General features: G+C 54.9%; 1 protein-coding gene across 1 annotated transcript; it reads left to right on the top strand.

Annotated features, from left to right (window-relative positions):
* Positions 1-603: 603 nt before the first annotated feature.
* Positions 604-16616, top strand: MAP4K1 (mitogen-activated protein kinase kinase kinase kinase 1). The gene is made up of 31 exons (XM_029925580.1): positions 604-828; positions 998-1055; positions 1169-1259; positions 1984-2048; positions 3533-3588; positions 3679-3726; positions 3892-3934; positions 4025-4097; positions 4696-4827; positions 5204-5266; positions 5363-5444; positions 5875-5991; positions 6220-6298; positions 6822-6880; positions 6958-7001; positions 7082-7126; positions 7768-7810; positions 8402-8564; positions 8660-8742; positions 9116-9200; positions 10394-10470; positions 10554-10614; positions 11334-11442; positions 11527-11585; positions 11793-11896; positions 12435-12609; positions 12903-12965; positions 13158-13247; positions 13329-13399; positions 14162-14217; positions 16432-16616. The coding sequence occupies exons 1-31, from the start codon at positions 730-732 to the stop codon at positions 16499-16501; spliced, it is 2463 nt and encodes an 820-aa protein (XP_029781440.1). The 5' UTR covers positions 604-729; the 3' UTR covers positions 16502-16616.
* The last annotated feature ends 17 nt before the right edge of the window (positions 16617-16633 follow it).

The following is a 16633-nucleotide window of genomic DNA, read 5'->3' as shown; positions in this document are numbered from 1 at the left end:
GGAGTGAGGGCTCCTGGACCCTGCTAGATGGCGTTCAATCCCCTTTAGGTCTCAGTTTTGCGGGTGAAGGCTAATGTGTGCTGTCATGGGTTATATGTATACGGATTCTGCTCACTGTAGGTGTGAATGCACAAGCATGTGTCGTAGGCAAAGAGATATGTGCTCTGAGTACGTCCACGTGTGTTCACACAGGTATCCAGGCCTGTGTGCTGGTCTGTGCACCGTGGGTACCTAAGTGAGTACTGCTAAGTGTATATGTGTGCCCCAGGGAACAGACACCACTGCGTGTCCCCTCCTGTGCAGGCCTGCAGTCTCCATCTCCTCAAGCACTCAGCAGTTTCAACTGTGGTTTTTAGCCACCGCCCGGAACAGGGGAGGGGGTGCTGCGGCACCCCCCCAGATCATAAGATAGTTTGCATCTGGTTTACATTCAGCGCTGAGCCCTGGAGTTGGAGGGGCTGGTCCCCTGGGTCCCAAAGCAAGTTGCCCCTCGCATATAGACTCTCAGGGCCCAGGGGACAGGGGGTGGAGCCGGCTGCACAGCCTTGTGCAGGGCACAGCCCTGTGCTGGGGCAGGAAGCGAGAGTGGGGAGGGGGGAGGCCACAGCCGGTGGAGGCAAGGCAAGGCGGGTGCAGGGCGCAGGACTTGTGGGGAGGGAGGGAGGTGCCACGCTCGAGCCCTGAGGCCCTGCTGGCCCCTGGGCGCGGGCCCAGCTCCAGCCCTCAGGGATGGAACTCGTGGACCCCGACATCTTTAATAGGGATCCCCGGGACCACTATGACCTGCTGCAGCGGCTGGGTGGTGGCACCTATGGAGAAGTCTTCAAGGTGAGGACACCCTTCCTTCTCCATCACCCTCCAACCAGTGACCCTTTGGGACGAGGCCCAAGAAGGGGAGGGGATGAGAGAGGGTCCCAGTCCTTGGCACGGTCAGGGATGCTGAGAAGGAACTCAGGCGAATGGAGCCTTGCCTGACTGCCAACTTCCCCTTTACAAGGCTCGAGACAAGGTGACGGGGGACCTGGTGGCAGTGAAGATGGTGAAGATGGAGCCTGGTGAGAAGAGGACACGGCAGTTCGTTCCCCATCCCCCTTCTCTTGGGACACGGGATTGCCTCCCCCATACTCCTCCCCTACAGCGGCCTTTTCTTTCCTGTTCCTCCTCACAGACGATGATGTTTCCACACTGCAGAAGGAAATCCTCATCTTAAAAACCTGCCGGCATGCCAACATCGTGGCCTACCATGGGAGTTATCTCTGGTGATGAGCCTCAAACCTGCCCTGGCACCCTGCCGGGCCCCTAGCCCGGAGCCCCCATCCCTGACCTCCGATCCTGCACCCCTATTTTTAAACGACCGCCCCCCCCAGCTTGAACCCCAGTCTGAAGTCCCACTTTTTTGAACAGAGCATTCCCCGATGTGCTCTGCAATTCGGGACTCCCATTTCTGAGCAGGGATTCCCCATTTCTGAGCAGGGATCCCCAACAGCAATTCCTTTGTAGTACCGAAACCTGAAAACAAGTCCCCTTAAAATTAATCTTTCATCATCCTGCTCTCCAGGTCCCCCAGTTCCACTCTCTGCTCCATTAATTCCCGAAATCCTCTGACTCCTAAATTAATATCCTTGATGTCCTAGTGATGATCTCTGTCTCCCAGACCTGGCACCCTCTTTCCCCTTAACCTGCTTAACCTGGGAGATATTTGCCCTGTCTTCTCGGTTAGCACGGGACAGCAGAGTTGGGAGCCCTCCTGGGTTAGGAGTCCAAAGACCTGGGTTTGACCCTGAACATACATTTCCTCTCAGAGCCTCAACTTCCCCACCTGAAAAACGGAAGTGGATTGATCTCCCTCTGGTGGGCAAGGAGAGGTGGATGACGGCTGTCACGTTAAAGTTCTTGTTGAACTGGGACAAGACAGAGTGAGCCGGGCTGTCCTACCAGTAATGACTTATGACTGCTGTTATTATTACTCCTGGATCGTTGTAGGCTGCAGAAGTTCTGGATATGCATGGAATTCTGCGGGGCTGGCTCCCTCCAGGACATCTACCAAGGTGAGAGGAAGGCCAAGGGGGGTCCAGGCAGCACCCCTCACCGCCGTCCATCCCTCCTGTGTCTCTGGGGTTGTGTCGTCTAAAACTGTCTTTCTGGTCCACATTCTGCACGGTGAGCCCGCTCTGGGCCTGGCCAGTGCTGGGGTTGCTGTAGTGACCGAGTGGGCCCTGGGCTCTGCCCTCCAGGGGTTGGCAGTCCAGCCCCAGGCCTCCTGTGTGCAGCGATCCCCTCCGCGCGCCCCTCTCATCTTCCGTCTGCATTTTCTCACCTATGTGTCCATAGCGGTGTTTGAGTATTTCTGCATTTTTGGCCCATGCTAATGGTCCACATTTTCGTTGACTGAGTGACTGAGTCCCTGATTCTGTCTCTCAACCTGCTTTTCACTCTTTTGGAAAATTTGAGGGTAGCGATGGGGTGGGCCTCTGATCGCCTCTCAATTTTTGATGGCAGCCTCTGTCTTCGACCATCTCTCTGTCTCCTTTGAACCCAAGATCTCAGGTGTCAGAATAGGAAGGAATTCATTAAGTCCTCAAGGAGGGGGGAAACTGAGGCCCTCAGAAAGGAAGCGGCTCACACAGCCAGTCGGCTGGACCTGGTCTCCGACCACTTCTCTCTGTCTTGTGTCTCTCTGTTGTCCCCTCTGTGTCTCTGTGTTTCTCAGAATGTCTTTCTTTGTGCTTTTCGGTCTCAGTTTGGATCTGTTCCTGTTTCTGTGTCTTTCTGTTTCTCTCTCTCATTCTGTGTGTGTGTATGTCTGTGTCCCTCTGCCTTTCCTCATTTTGCAAAGTCACATCACCCCCTGCTCAGAGCCCTCCCTTGGCTTTCATTTCCCTCCACAGAGAAGCCCAAGCTCCCCACTGTGACCCCCCACCTGCGCCCAGGCTGCCAGACTCTGCCTCCTACCTCTCTTCTCTCCCACCCACGCCCCCCCCCTCGCCCACTTTGCTGCTTTTCAAACCCACCACGCAATCTCCCACCTCTAGGCCTTTGCACCTACTCTCCTGTTCCCCTCCAAGCTGGACCGATCACGTCTTCACCCCGTCATCTTCTCCTAATAGAGTAGACTTTACCGACCACCCTGTAAAAATGTCATACCCCTTCCCACACATATTTCCTGTTGTTCTTTTTTGCTTTATTTTTTTTTCTTTCACATTATTAGCATCTCACACGCTATGCTTTACTCATCTTGTTTATTGTCTGTTGTCTCCCTGGAATGTTCTCATCGCAAGGGCAGGGAGCTCTATCTCTTGTCCACGGCTGTCTCCCCAGTGCCCCAATCCACTGCCTAACACCCAGTAGACCCGGTAAATATCTGTTGAATGAATCTGGCTCCCTCCAGCCTCAGGTTCCCTGTGTTGGCCAGGGACTGCCCCTCCATCTCCCCCTCCCCATGTGGCACCGTCTCAGCCAGCGTGGGTGTTGGCCAGGGGCTCCAGGGTCAGCTTCCTGGCTCCCACCCAGCGCCACTGGTTGACCTTTGCAGTGACAGGCCCCCTGTCAGAGCTCCAGATTGGCTATGTGTGCCGGGAAGTGCTCCAGGTGAGGAGAGGGGCGGTGGGCTTGGGTTGGGGCAGGGCCCTGCTCCAGCCCCCGGACACTCACAGCCCCCGTGTCCACTCTCTTCCCCAGGGACTTGCCTATCTGCACTCACAGAAGAAGATACACCGAGACATCAAGGTAGTCCAGGGGCGGAAAAGTGGCCTTGGTGGGTGGAGGGCCCAGGAGATGGTGTTTGGTGGGCTCAGGGTGGTGCTGAGCTGGGGCGTTGGGAAGGGCCAGCGGGTGGAGGCAGTGTGGGCTGGGAGGTGTCTCTGACACCTCTAATTTCCCCCCTCTCCCCAGGGAGCCAACATCCTCATCAATGACGCTGGGGAGGTCAGACTGGGTGAGTGTGGTGGGTGGGGATTAGGTGGCATCTGGCTGGGAACCAAGGGGATAGGGGACCACAGGTCACTGTGTCTCTTTCTGCCTCCAGCTGACTTTGGTATCTCGGCTCAGATTGGGGCAACGCTGGCCCGACGCCTCTCTTTCATTGGAACGCCCTACTGGTGAGGGATGCCTGGCGGGTAGCTGGGGATGAAGGGGGTGGGCAGTGGTTTTCCCCATCTGGATCACAAGGAATCTCCTTCCTGGCTTCTTTCCCTGCTTCTGCCTTTTTCTATTGAACATTCTGTTTTCTTTTTGGCTCTCTCTTGAGTTTTCCATTTACCTAGGTCTCTTGGTATTAATTTTTTAAAAATTTTTATTTATGTTTGGAAGGGAGACAGACAGAGCGTGAGTGGGGGAGGGGCAGAGAGAGAGGGAGACACAGAATCCGAAGCAGGCTCCAGGCTCTGAGCTGTCAGCACAGAGCCCGACGCGGGGCTCGAACCCAAAACCCATGAACTGTGAGATCATGACCTGAGCTTAGCCGACCGAGCCACCCAGGCGCCCCTCTTTGTATTGATTTTTATTCTGATCCTCTGTCTTGACTTCTCCGGGCCTCTATTCCTGTCTCTTCACCTGGATGTTTCTCTCTGCATCTGGTTCTCTCCATGCCCCATTCTCCTTTTCTCTGTCTCTCTCCTGTCCCCACCCCCATGCCAAGGAGTCTCCCCATTCCCAGCCTTGTGTCACCCCTGGCTCTCTGAGGGTCTCTGCCCCCAGGATGGCTCCAGAAGTGGCGGCCGTGGCCCTGAAGGGGGGATATAATGAGCTGTGTGACATCTGGTCCCTGGGCATCACCGCCATCGAACTAGCCGAGCTACAGCCACCGCTCTTTGACGTGCACCCTCTCAGGTAGGCAGGTGCCCCCTGGGCCCAGGGACCCCGCCCTGCCCCGACCCTGAGCGCCACCCCCAGCCTGCCGCCTACACCAAGGCCCCAAGTGCAGGAGACACCCTTTCCTCAAGCTCAATCTCAGCCCCCAAGGAGCTTCTCAACCGAGAAAGCGTCAACACTGGGAACCCCAACTTGAGCCTCTCTCTCTTAATAATTTCGGTCACTGTGTCATGTGACCCGCAGAGTCCCTTGAAAGTGGCATCCCAGCACCCTGTAAAACCTAAGGCTCATTCTTGTTCTGTCCCTTGCTTTGCTCTCTGGTGACCCCAGTGCTGTTGGGGACCCCTCGGGTCACTGAGCATCTGAACACCATGTTCTCTCCTTACTCTTCTAGAGTTCTCTTCCTCATGTCGAAGAGTGGTTACCAGCCCCCCAGGCTAAAAGAAAAAGGCAAATGGTAGGAGAGGGGAGACGGGGAGGGCAGGCCAGGGCAGAGCCAGAACCTGATGGGAGAGTTTCTGGTCTCCTCACCCTGGAACTTCTTCCTCCCAAGGTCGGCTGCCTTCCACAACTTTGTCAAAGTCACCCTCACTAAGAACCCCAAGAAACGACCTGGGGCCACCAAGATGCTCAGTGTAAACTTCCCCTCCCTTCCTTGAAAAGCCCTTCCCAAAGGCGCCCCCCCAGAACTCCCCGGGACCTGTCCAGGACTCTCCAAAATGTACCCTAGACTTTTTGCCAAGATATCTAGAGTTGCTAAAACTCACAGATTCCCAAGGACCTCCAGATCCATTCCTGGCTATACTCTGGAATTCCTGGGGAAGTCTATTCCCCTCTAAGATAACTGTGGGATTCTCCAGGGGCCCCTGCTGGGAACCCCAGATTCTTCTAATCCTTTCCAACCCCTTAAAATCCCCCAGGCTCAGTTTCCCAGAGTTCCCTGCCTTCTTCCTCAGCTGTCCTCCCCCACCACTTAGATTCCCTTAGACAGGTTCTTGGGTCCATGTCCCAGCCTCTCCCCAATACCAGCTTTCTGTTTGCTGACACCGTCCTCCCCATTTCTAGCATCAACTGGTGTCCCAGCCCAGGCTAAATAGAAGCCTGATTCTAGATCTTCTTGACAAACTGAGGAATCCAGGGAAGGGGGCTCCTGTTGTCGAGATTGAAGATGAGGAGCCTGAGGTGAGGGCACCCTGGCTGACAAGAACCTTCGCTTAGGTTGTGCCCTGTGCCCAGAGTGCTTTCCTGAGGCCTCTTAAAAGGACAAGGGGGAAGAGGGATGGGGAGCTGGGCACAGGGCTGGTGGCGCAGAGGGTTATGGGAGAGCCAGAGGCTCCCGGCTGGGCCCGCAGGGTGGTAAAGGTGCCGCAGGGAGGGCCATGGTCCTGATGCCGATGCCACTCTGCCCAGGTGCCCCCTGCCGTCCCCCGGAGGATCAGGTCCACCCACCGATCCAGCTCTCTAGGGATCCCAGATGCTGATTGCTGTCGTGAGTAGAGAATCCTTAAGCTTGGGGATACTTGACCCTGTAACAGATCCAAGAGAACCATTCCACCCTCTGTGATCCTGCTAGGGACCCTCATCACTACCATCTAATCTCATGATAGACCCTGGAGACCCTCGTCACCTCCACACAGACCCTCAGAGACCCTCATCATTATCTGACCCTGCAAACGACTCCAGAAAACCTCATCACCAGCTGACCTACAAAATGACTCTACAGACCCCCTGAGACTTCTCATAACACGAGGACCCCCCCAAGAAACCTCAGAAATCTCTGTCAGATCCCCAGTACCCATATGGAACCTGAAAGCAAGCCCTTGATACCTTGGAGCCCCATCTCTCTGGTCCCAAACCCTGACCCCCAAATGAAACCCCTGTAAACCAAGATTTCCCCACACGACTAAAGGACAGTGCCAGTCCTAAGCCCTGACCTCAAACCCCGCCCCCAAATTCTACCGTTTTCTCGGATCCATCTCCTCAGCTCACCGTGTTACCCTCCTCCCTTCCAGGGAGGCACATGGAGTTCCGGAAGCTCAGAGGAATGGAGTCCAGACCCACAGCCCACACGGTGAGGTGCCTCCCCCTGCTCACCTCAGATGCCCTCCCCCTCCCCCTCGGCACTGCTGACCCTTTACTGTCCCACAGGCCCACTTGCAGCCCCCTGGAGACTTCAGGAGCAGCAGCCCTAGGTCAGAGACCCTCAGTGTGGAGGGGAGGGGGCTGGGATATGTGGGGGAAGCACCTGAGGGTCATGCCTGTCACTCCTCAGGAGGCAGCCATCGGACTCGGACGACGACTACGATGACGTGGACATGTAAGAGAGGGGTGGCCCCCAGCCCCACTGGTCCTCCCCCTCTCCCACCCTCCAACAGCTACCATCTCCCTTTGGTCCCAACCCCAACCTCGGCCCCCACTCTCCTTCCCCCTCAGCCCCACGGCAGCTGAGCCCCGGGCCCTCCACCACAGCCCAGCCATCTGTGCCCAGCTGTTGCTCTGCACCCCCACCTCCTGCAAGTTCCACCCCAGGCCCCACCTTCAAAGTGCAAGCTTCAGCTGCATCTCCCCCCCTGGGAATTTCCCTCAGCTCAAGACCCCAACCTCAGCCCCGAAGTCAGCCCAGGCCCTGGGCAGCCTCACGCCCACCCATCTCATCTGCAGTGGGCTCACAGGCAGAGCCCAGCACCCAGTGAGACCTGACCCCCAGGAGCTCATGGGCTCTGCTTTGCTAGGTGGCTGTGAAGATTCAGGCTTGATGCACTGTCCACACTTGGTATCTCATGTTGCTGGTGCCAGTGTCCTCGTGGCTGTGTGTGCCTTAATAGTCAGCTCTAGCCCAGACCCGGGCACCCCCAACCCTCTTGATCTCAGACCTCAGGTCCCCAGCCACTCCCATCTGCCCCTAGTCCACGGTACCCACACCCACGGCCGGCCGCTTCCCCCATTTTTATATTCCAGCCCCACCCCTGCAGAGGACATACCTCCTCCACTGCCTCCCAAGGTAAGGCCCTAGGGGCTGGGGGCTGGGGACCAGGAGGCCAGGGTCCTTAGAGGCTGGGATACTGGGCACTCTAAGGCTGGAGTCTGGGACACTAGGTCCCTTGAAGTCTGGGAGACCTGGATGATGAACACATTAGTGTCTGGAAGGAGGATCCTTGAACCTAAGGATGGAATTCAAAGAATTTAGCCAGATGGACGCTGGTCTCAGCACTAAGCTATCTGGCATTAACCCTTTAGTTCTTTTTTTTTTTTTAATGTTTACTTATTTTTGGGAGAAAGATTGACGGAGCAGGAGCTGGGGAGAGTCACAGAGGGAGACACAGAATCCAAAGCAGCCCAGAGCCAGAGATGCAGGGCTCAGACTCACAGGACCTGGGGATCATGACCTGAGCCACCCAGGAGCCCCTGACCTTAACCCTTTAGTTGACGGAGTGTATTGTTGGCGGAGGCAGAGGGGTTGAATGGTAGGGGGACATCGAAGGAGCAGAGCCATGACCAATGTCGATTTTGGCGGAGGCAGGGTTTGGACTGCAGGGCAGTTTCTCTGAGATCATCTAATGTGTTTCCCCACACTCTTTCTCCATCCCCACAGCCCAAGTTCCGTTCTCCATCAGACGAGGGTCCCGGGGGCACTGGGGATGATGGGCAGCTGAGCCCAGGGGTGCTGGTCCGGTGTGCCAGTGGGCCTCCCCCACGCACCCCCCATCTCGGGCCTCCCCCGGTCACCCGAGGCCCCCACCTAACTGCCCATTCAGGTAAGGGAGCAGGCCGGGGGAGGAGGTGGGCAGGGGGTGTGAGTTGGGCAGGGGAGGGGCGCTTTGGGGACTGATTTTCCTCCATCCTGTCTCAGAACCCTCGCTCTGTAACCCAACCCCCCGAGACCCCGATCAGCCCCCCTTGTTGCCCCCCAAGAAGGAAAAGATGAAGAGAAAGGTGAGACCGGCCGTGTTGAGGACTCACACCTCTGGGTGTCTGGGGGTGCGCAGGGGATGGTGTGTGGGGACCGGAAGAGTAACAATGACGACAGGCGACATCTGTTGAGAAGTGCCTTTGTGCCAGACACCGATCTCACGTTTATATGTGGTGTAAACCTTCACAGATGGAGCGCGACATCGCAAAGAGCGACATTGTCTCACATGTCACGGGTGGGGAAACGGAGGCAAAGAGGGATGCATAACTTGCCCAGGTCATAAACGTTGGATGAGGCAGAGGCAGGATTTGATTGCTGGTGCTCTTGCGTCAGAGTCTTAACCCCTGCACCTTCCTGTCCCCTCCTTCCTTTTGCTGGATCCCGTGGCCTGCCTAGGGATGTGCCCTTCTCGTGAAGCTGTTCAATGGCTGTCCCCTCCGGATCCACAGCACAGCTGCCTGGATACACCCCTCCACCAAGGGTGGGCACTCGGGAGTGTCGCTGAGAGGATGGGGGGGATGGGGAGGGCCCTTAATGGAGGCACAGACACAGGGTTGGGGGAGGGTCTTTTTTAATATATATTTTTGAGACAGAGAGAGCACATTGCAAGAACGGGGGAAGAGCAGAGATAGTAAGACCGAGGATCTGAAGCAGGCCCTGTGCTGACAGCAGAGAGCCCAATTCGGGGCTCAAACTCACAAACTGAGATCATGACCTGAGCTGAAATCAAGAGTCAGAAGCTTAACTGATTGAGCCCCCTGTGTCCCCCTGGGGAGGGTCTTAACAGGATGGGGGGGCAGAGCTGAGGCAGGACCAGAGCCCAGGCTTACAGCTGGGGCTTGGAGATCAAAGATGGGTAGAGTGAAAATGAATGTGTGGGTGAAAATTCAGAAAATAAGAGTTTAGGGGCCAGGAATATCAAATATAACAGAATGGTAGAGTATGGAGTAGAAGCTGGGAGACACTGGGACCCCTTTTCTCTCAGCTGGAGGTCAATGGTAGAGAGAGTGGGGTCTGCATTTTGGAGTCGGTAGTTTGGGGGATGGGAATGTCACAGAAAGTGAGAAGATTTGGGGACTAGAGATACGGAGGCAAGGTCAGTGAGGGGTCAATGTTAAAGGCCCAGCATTAGGGCACCTGGCTGGCTCAGTCAGTGGAGTGTGTGACCCTTGATGATCTCAGGATTGTAGGGTCAAACCCCATGTCGGGTGTAGAGATTACTTAAAATATTTTTTAAAAAATGACTAAAACTTACTTTTAATAAATAGCATTGGAGTTTGAGGGGGACACACTGGACAGAAAAAAACACATTTCAGGGGGCCTGCATTTGAGCATCAGTGTTAAGCCAAGATTAGCATTTGGGGGTCCGAACTGGGGAAGAGAAGGATGAAACTTTGAAGGCTATTTGGGGGAAGTATGACTGATGTTGGGGATCAAAGTCGAGGGGACAGGGGGTCAGGATCTGCAGGTCCAATCTTGAGAGGTAGGTAAGAATGAGACCAGCCTGAACTGGCACTGGGTCGGGGTTTGAGTTCAGATTTCAGGAAACAGAGGCTGGGAGTAAGAGAGAATTGAGGGTCAGACTAGCAGTGTTTGGGGTCAGGTCAGGGTCTGGGAGCCGCCCCCCACCCCCAGGATGAGGCCGATCCCAGTGTCCTGTGTCTGTCCCCACAGACCAGCACCTGCTCCTGGGGGCAGAGGAAGGCATTTTCATCTTGAACCGCAATGACCAGGAGGCCACACTGGAGATGGTGAGGACAGCGCCTCGGGGGCCAAGGGCTGGAGTTGGGGGTTACCGGGGTCTTATGGGAGCCATCTACCTCGTTCTCCACAGCTCTTTCCCAGCCGGACTACCTGGGTGTACTCCATCAACAATGTCCTCATGTCTCTCTCAGGTCTGGCTGTGGGTCAGGTGGGGGGAGCGGGGTCAGAAGTTAAGGGGTTGAGAGGGGGTTGGGAGGTAGATGGGCACAGCTGGATAAGAAAAACATAGCCCCTCCCCACAGAGCCCACAGTTAAAATCTCAGCTTCTTCACTGTGGGACTTGCTCCCTGAGCCTCAGTTTCCCTACCTGTAAAATGGGGTTCACAGTAGTCCCACCTCAAGTCAGTTTTGAGGTAAGGCCTGCAGTAAGTCTTTACCTTCCTTAGAGGTTAGATGGCAGTTACAATGTATTCCACACTTTAGTAAAAGAGAATGAGTGGAGTAGGTAGAGGTCATCGTTTTGTGTTACTGTTTTATAAACATTTTGCATAAAAGAATTTCTAACTTACAGGGAAACGCCAAGCCAAATAGGCTTCATGAGTTAATATCACATCTGTGATGATAGATTTCAAGGGAATTTCTGGATAGGTTTCTTCTTAACCTTAGTAATGTGTGTAACTTCGCCTGACTGGCTAAGTGTCCATAGTGCCTCAGGAGGCTAGTAGCCCAGGAGGCTAGGGAACGGATCTGTTTTACTCACCACTATTCACCAGAGCCAAGCACATGAATAAATAAAACCGTTTTGAGACTCGAAGCCTTGGGAGTTTCAAAGGGATAGGGCCAAGAGAAGGGACAGGGAAGGGTGGATGTGTCTGGTGTCCTTTAACTGCTTCCCCCCAACACACTGCAGGAAAGACCCCCCACCTGTATTCTCATAGTATCCTGGGCCTGCTGGACCGCAAGGAGACCAGAGCGGGAAGCCCCATCGCGCACATTAGCCCCCACCGGCTACTGGCAAGGTACCTGCCCCCAGTGGCGCCACAGGCCCCTGTAATCCCGCATTCCTGCTGTCCCTCCGCATTTACGCCCGCTTTCTTCTGTAGGAAGAACATGGTCTCCACCAAGATCCAGGACACCAAAGGGTGCCGGGCTTGCTGCGTGGGTGAGAGAGAATCCTAACGGCGTGGGAGTGGGGGGAACTAGAGGAAAGGGGGTGGGGTAGGGCCAGGGGCGGGGCTCGGCCTGCATCTACCCAAGGGGGTTGCGTTGTTAGGGTGTCTGGAGTCCGGGGAAAGTTGTGTGTCCTTTCGGGGGGGGCGGGGAAGGGGAGAGAAGTTTGACCCTAACCCATCCTTACCCACCCCCACAGCGGAGGGCGCGAACTCCGGGGGCCCGTTCCTGTGCGGGGCACTGGAGACGTCCGTGGTCCTACTTCAGTGGTACCAGCCCATGAACAAGTTCCTGCTGGTCCGGGTAGGGGGCCTGTAGAGGCTGGGGAGTCTGGGAGGTTGAATGCTAGGCCCTTCCACTCGTTATGCTTCTGAAGGCCCGCTTCTACCCGAGGCCCCGCCCACCTGTGGTCGGCGCTAGAGGCTCCCCATTCTGAGTGCTTCCTCATCCTTAAGCTCCGCCTCTCACTCCAGCCTAGTAGTTCTTCAGGCCCTATGTCCCATCCCCGGGGTCTCTAAGGAGACCCCACTCAGATCCTTTGAGTCGAAGGAGACTCTGCAGTCTGTGAGGTCACGCCCTTCCGGCGACCCTGCCTTGCTGTCATTAAGGCGGCACGCCCCAAACAAGCCACGCCAACTCTGAGGCCGCACCCACCATTTCTAAGGAGGCATCACCTCACGCCTCGGGGGCCTCACCCCCTGAAGTTCCTAGTTGCCATCCCGCAAAGCCGAGGGCCCAAGAAATATACTTGGGGAGCCCCCTGCAGGCTATCCTCCAAGGCCCCGCCCCTCTCGGGCCCCGCCCACGCCTCTGAGCCCGCCCCTCCCCGTGCGACCTGCAGCAGGTGCTGTTCCCGCTACCGACGCCCCTTCCAGTGTTCGCGCTACTGACCGGGCCAGGCTCCGAGCTGCCCGCCGTCTGCATCGGCGTGAGCCCGGGGCGGCCGGCGAAGTCGGTGCTCTTCCACACCGTGCGCTTCGGCGCGCTCTCCTGCTGGCTGGGCGAGATGAGCACAGGTGGGTGGGGCGGGCTCGTGGGGGCGGGGCTGCTGGAGGGGTGGGGCTGCTGGAGGGGTGGGCTGGACGGCTGGGCTGTGCTTAGACAGCGGTGTTAATTAGGGTAACTGGGAAAGGGACTGAACCTGGGGCGAGGGGAGAGAGGTGGATACACGCAGTCGGTGAGGTTGAGGACCCGTCGGGGCCGCTGGGATGGGCGGGGTTTAGCCTGCTAGCATGGGAATGGAGAGGTGCCTGGTAGAGGAAGGCAGAAGCAGGTGGAATTGGTCTTTGACCCAACTCCTGTCAAACAGAGCACAGGGGACCCGTGCAGGTGACCCAGGTAGAGGAAGACAAGGTGATGGTGTTGATGGATGGTAAGGACCCTCCTCCCTCTCTTTCCTCCACTGTTCCTGGATCTCAGCCTCACAGACCCTGTGCCTCTCAGAAATGCTGAGCCCCTCCACGCCTTGCTCCCGACCCGCTTTGCTTCTCAGTGAATTTACTGTACAGTCTCTTAGCATCCTTCTGAGCCTCGCCCTTAAAGCCCTCTCTCTACTATCTTCTAGGGTCTCTGAAGCTGGTGACCCCAGAGGGAGACCCAGTCCGAGGGCTTCGGACTCCGGAGATCCCTATGACTGAAGCGGTAGAGGCTGTGGGTACGTGCAGGGATGGGAGGGCCCGCGGTCCAGAGTGGAGGCTCATGATGCCCGAGCGTAACAGGACTGCTTTCCTCCCAGCCATGGTCGGGGGTCGGCTCCAGGCCTTTTGGAAGCATGGAGTGCAGGTGTGGGCTCCGGGCTCAGACCAGGTAAGCCTCTCCATCCTGATGCCCACAAACCCGCTCCTCCCTCATCAGTCATCAAGTTCATCAGGTGGATCAGGAGAACTGAGTCAGGGTGTGAGGCCCTGACTAGAAGCTTCCTCCAGTCTCAGTTCAGACAGGTCCCTTTCTGTACCCCAGGGTCTCTTGGTTCTAGAGAGCTCATTCCGGGCCACTGTGGGATTTTGTGCAAGAGATTCTACTCTTTCTGAGCCTCAGTCTCCAGCTATAAAATAGGGGTCACTAGAGAGAGATGTGGGCGGTTAAGAGCGTGAACAAATTGCCTGCATTGGAATCGGCAGATTGGCCTCAAGAAAATGACAACCTTCCTATGCCTTACTTTCCCCATCTGGGAAATGGAGCAAAAAAAATGGTCCTTAGCTCATAGAATTCTATGTGTCAGATGTTGCCCTTATATGTTTGTATTATACTTAAACTTCACCATCACATATCAGGAAGGTCCTGTGACTTCACAGGTTAGTAGTACTCTAAGGCACAGAAAGGTAAAGTAACTGGCTTGGGGTCACACAGCTGGTGAATGGTGTTAGCTAGAATGATTATTTCTGGACCTAAGAACCTAAGACTGGAAGTTCAGATACCCCTCCCCCCCCCCCCCCCCCCCCCCCCCCCCCCCCCCCCCCCCCCCCCCCCCCCCCCCCCCCCCCCCCCCCCCCCCCCCCCCCCGCCACTTCCCTTTAAGGGAGACTCCTCTAAGAGTCTTCTAGATACTGACACACACCTTTTCCCCAGCTGCTGCAGGAGCTGAGAGACCCCACCCTCACCTTCCGTCTGCTTGGCTCCCCCAGGTATGGACTTAGAGAAGGGGGCCCCAGAACCTGGGAGGGGGCGTCCAGCTTGGGGAGGTGTCTTCAGGTCTCTCTAGCCACCTGTATCTTTGGCCTGGACATTCTCTCTCTTGGTCTCCCTGCTTCTGTCTCTGTCCCTTATAGTCCATTCCCCACACTGCAGCCAAGGGGACATTTTTATTTTTTAATATTTATTTTCACTTTTTAGCCTGACATAATTTTAGACTCAGCAGTTGCAAGAAGAAATTTAAAAATTCTTATATTCCCTTCATTCATCCAGTTCCCCAGATGTTAATGTTTTGGTTGTTGTTTGTTTTGTTTTGTTGGCTTTGGGTTGTTTTTATCATGTTTATTTTATCCTCTTTTGTATGTGTATCATTTTGTTTTTCTATATGGGTGTGAGTTGTTTCCTAAATCCAAGCAAAGGCATCCCCTCACAGACCACAGTGCAGCTGTCAAAATCAAGAAAACAGCAGCCAGACATGACTGCCTTCTAACCCACATACGCAGTCTCACCAGTTGGCCTAATGATACTCTTTATATCCAAAAAAATAATACTTTTTTTTCCGGTCCAGGAGACAATCCAGGATGATGGGGTGCATTTAGGAGTGGTGTTGCTTTAGGCTTTAGCCTGGAACAGTTCTTCAGGCCTCCTTTGTTTTCCACGACCTTGATACTTTTGAAGTAGACAGGAAGGTCGTTTTCCAGAATGTCCCTCAGTTGGGTTTGAGGTTTCTAGGTTAAGCATTTGGGGGCAGGGATAGGGCAGAAGTGATGGCATGTCTCAGTACACCGTATCAGGTGGCACCTGCCAGTTTGTCCTAGTTTATCTCTGAGCATTTGAGTGAGGGGGAGTGAGTCTGTTTTCTCCACTATAAAGTTACTTTTTGTATTTTAAAAAAGTATCTTTTGTGGTGATTTGCTGAGTGTGTAATTATACTGTTTCTATCAGACTTTGACTCACAGCTTTTAGCATCTATTATTGATTTTTGCTTGAAAATATTCTTAGGAAAGTTACCCAGTGGTGATTTTTCTATTTCTGCACTTATTAGTGGGCATGCCACTGTAGGGAAAGCTGTCCTTTCTCTGACATGTATGTATGTATGTGTGTGTGTATTTCAGCATAGTCTCCTGAATTTCCATCTTATCCTGTGGGTTAAAGTCTATACGACTTTCATCATTACATATTTTGAGACACAAGAACGCCCAGATTTAGCCAGCGAGAGCCCCTTCAAGGATCTCTTGTGACCTTTTGACATGCCAGAGAGGTCTTTTATTTTTATTTTTAAATGTTTTTTATTTATTTATTATTATTTTTTAATGTTTTATTTTTGATACAGAGAGAGACAGAGCATGAGAGGGGGAGGGGCAGAGAGAGGGGGAGACACAGAATCTGAAGCAGGCTCCAGGCTCCGAGCTAGCTGTCAGCGCAGAGCCCGACGTGGGGCTCAAACCCACGCACGTGAGATCTGACCTGAGCCAAAGCCGGAGGCTTAACCGACTGAGCCACCCAGGCGCCCCTTTATTTTTGAGAGACAGAGAGAGACAGTGCGAGTAGGGGAGGGGCAGAGAGAGAGGAAGAGGTAGAATCCGAAGCAGGCTCCAGGCTCTGAGCTGTCAGCACAGAGCCCGATACGGGGCTCAACCGACTGAGCCACCCGGCGCCCCCAGAGAGGTCTTTTAAAATCTAAATCTGAATGTGTCACTCTCTTCATTTAAACTCTCCCATTAAATACCTGGTCCCGGACACCAGATAAACACCTCAAGATACACAGCCAGACCCGGCCACAGCGCACAGACTTTGACTTCTGCAGCCAGGCCCCAAGCCCTCTCCCACCTCAAAGCCTCTGCATAGGCTGTTCTCTCTGCCCGGAATACCTTTCCCTGACTTTTGACCAAGTTCCCTCCTGAGCCTCTTTCAGGGCCCACCGTCTATTCTTCGGGGCACACTGGGCAGCCCTTTGGGATAGGTGTCCATGCAGTGTGCTCCGTTACCACATTGTGTGGGCAAACCACAACTCACTGATTCAGGTTGGTTTCCCGTTTTGACCTCCTGAAGGCAGAGACCCTCTCTGCTCATCACTGCCAATAGCCCGCAGCAGTGCTGGCTCAGCCTCAATAACGTCTTTGGGAATGAATGAATGAATGAATGAATGAATGAATGAATGAATGAAGGAACGAACCAACGCACTGACCCCTCCCCTCCTTCCCCAGGCCTGTGGTGGTGGAGACACGCCCAGCAGATGATCCTACCGCCCCCAGCAACCTCTACATCCAGGAATGAATCTCGGGGGGGGGGGGGCGTTAGGAACCAGTCTCTCCACCCCCCCCCCACCAACGGACATGCGTTAGTGGTGACGACATGCACTTGTCTCCCAATAAACGTGACTACAGCCTGTGCTGTCATCTTGTTCTT

This window comes from Suricata suricatta, chromosome 16 (genome assembly GCF_006229205.1).
Source record: "Suricata suricatta isolate VVHF042 chromosome 16, meerkat_22Aug2017_6uvM2_HiC, whole genome shotgun sequence".
NCBI lineage: Eukaryota > Metazoa > Chordata > Mammalia > Carnivora > Herpestidae > Suricata > Suricata suricatta.
This window is presented reverse-complemented; position numbering and strand designations above follow the sequence as displayed.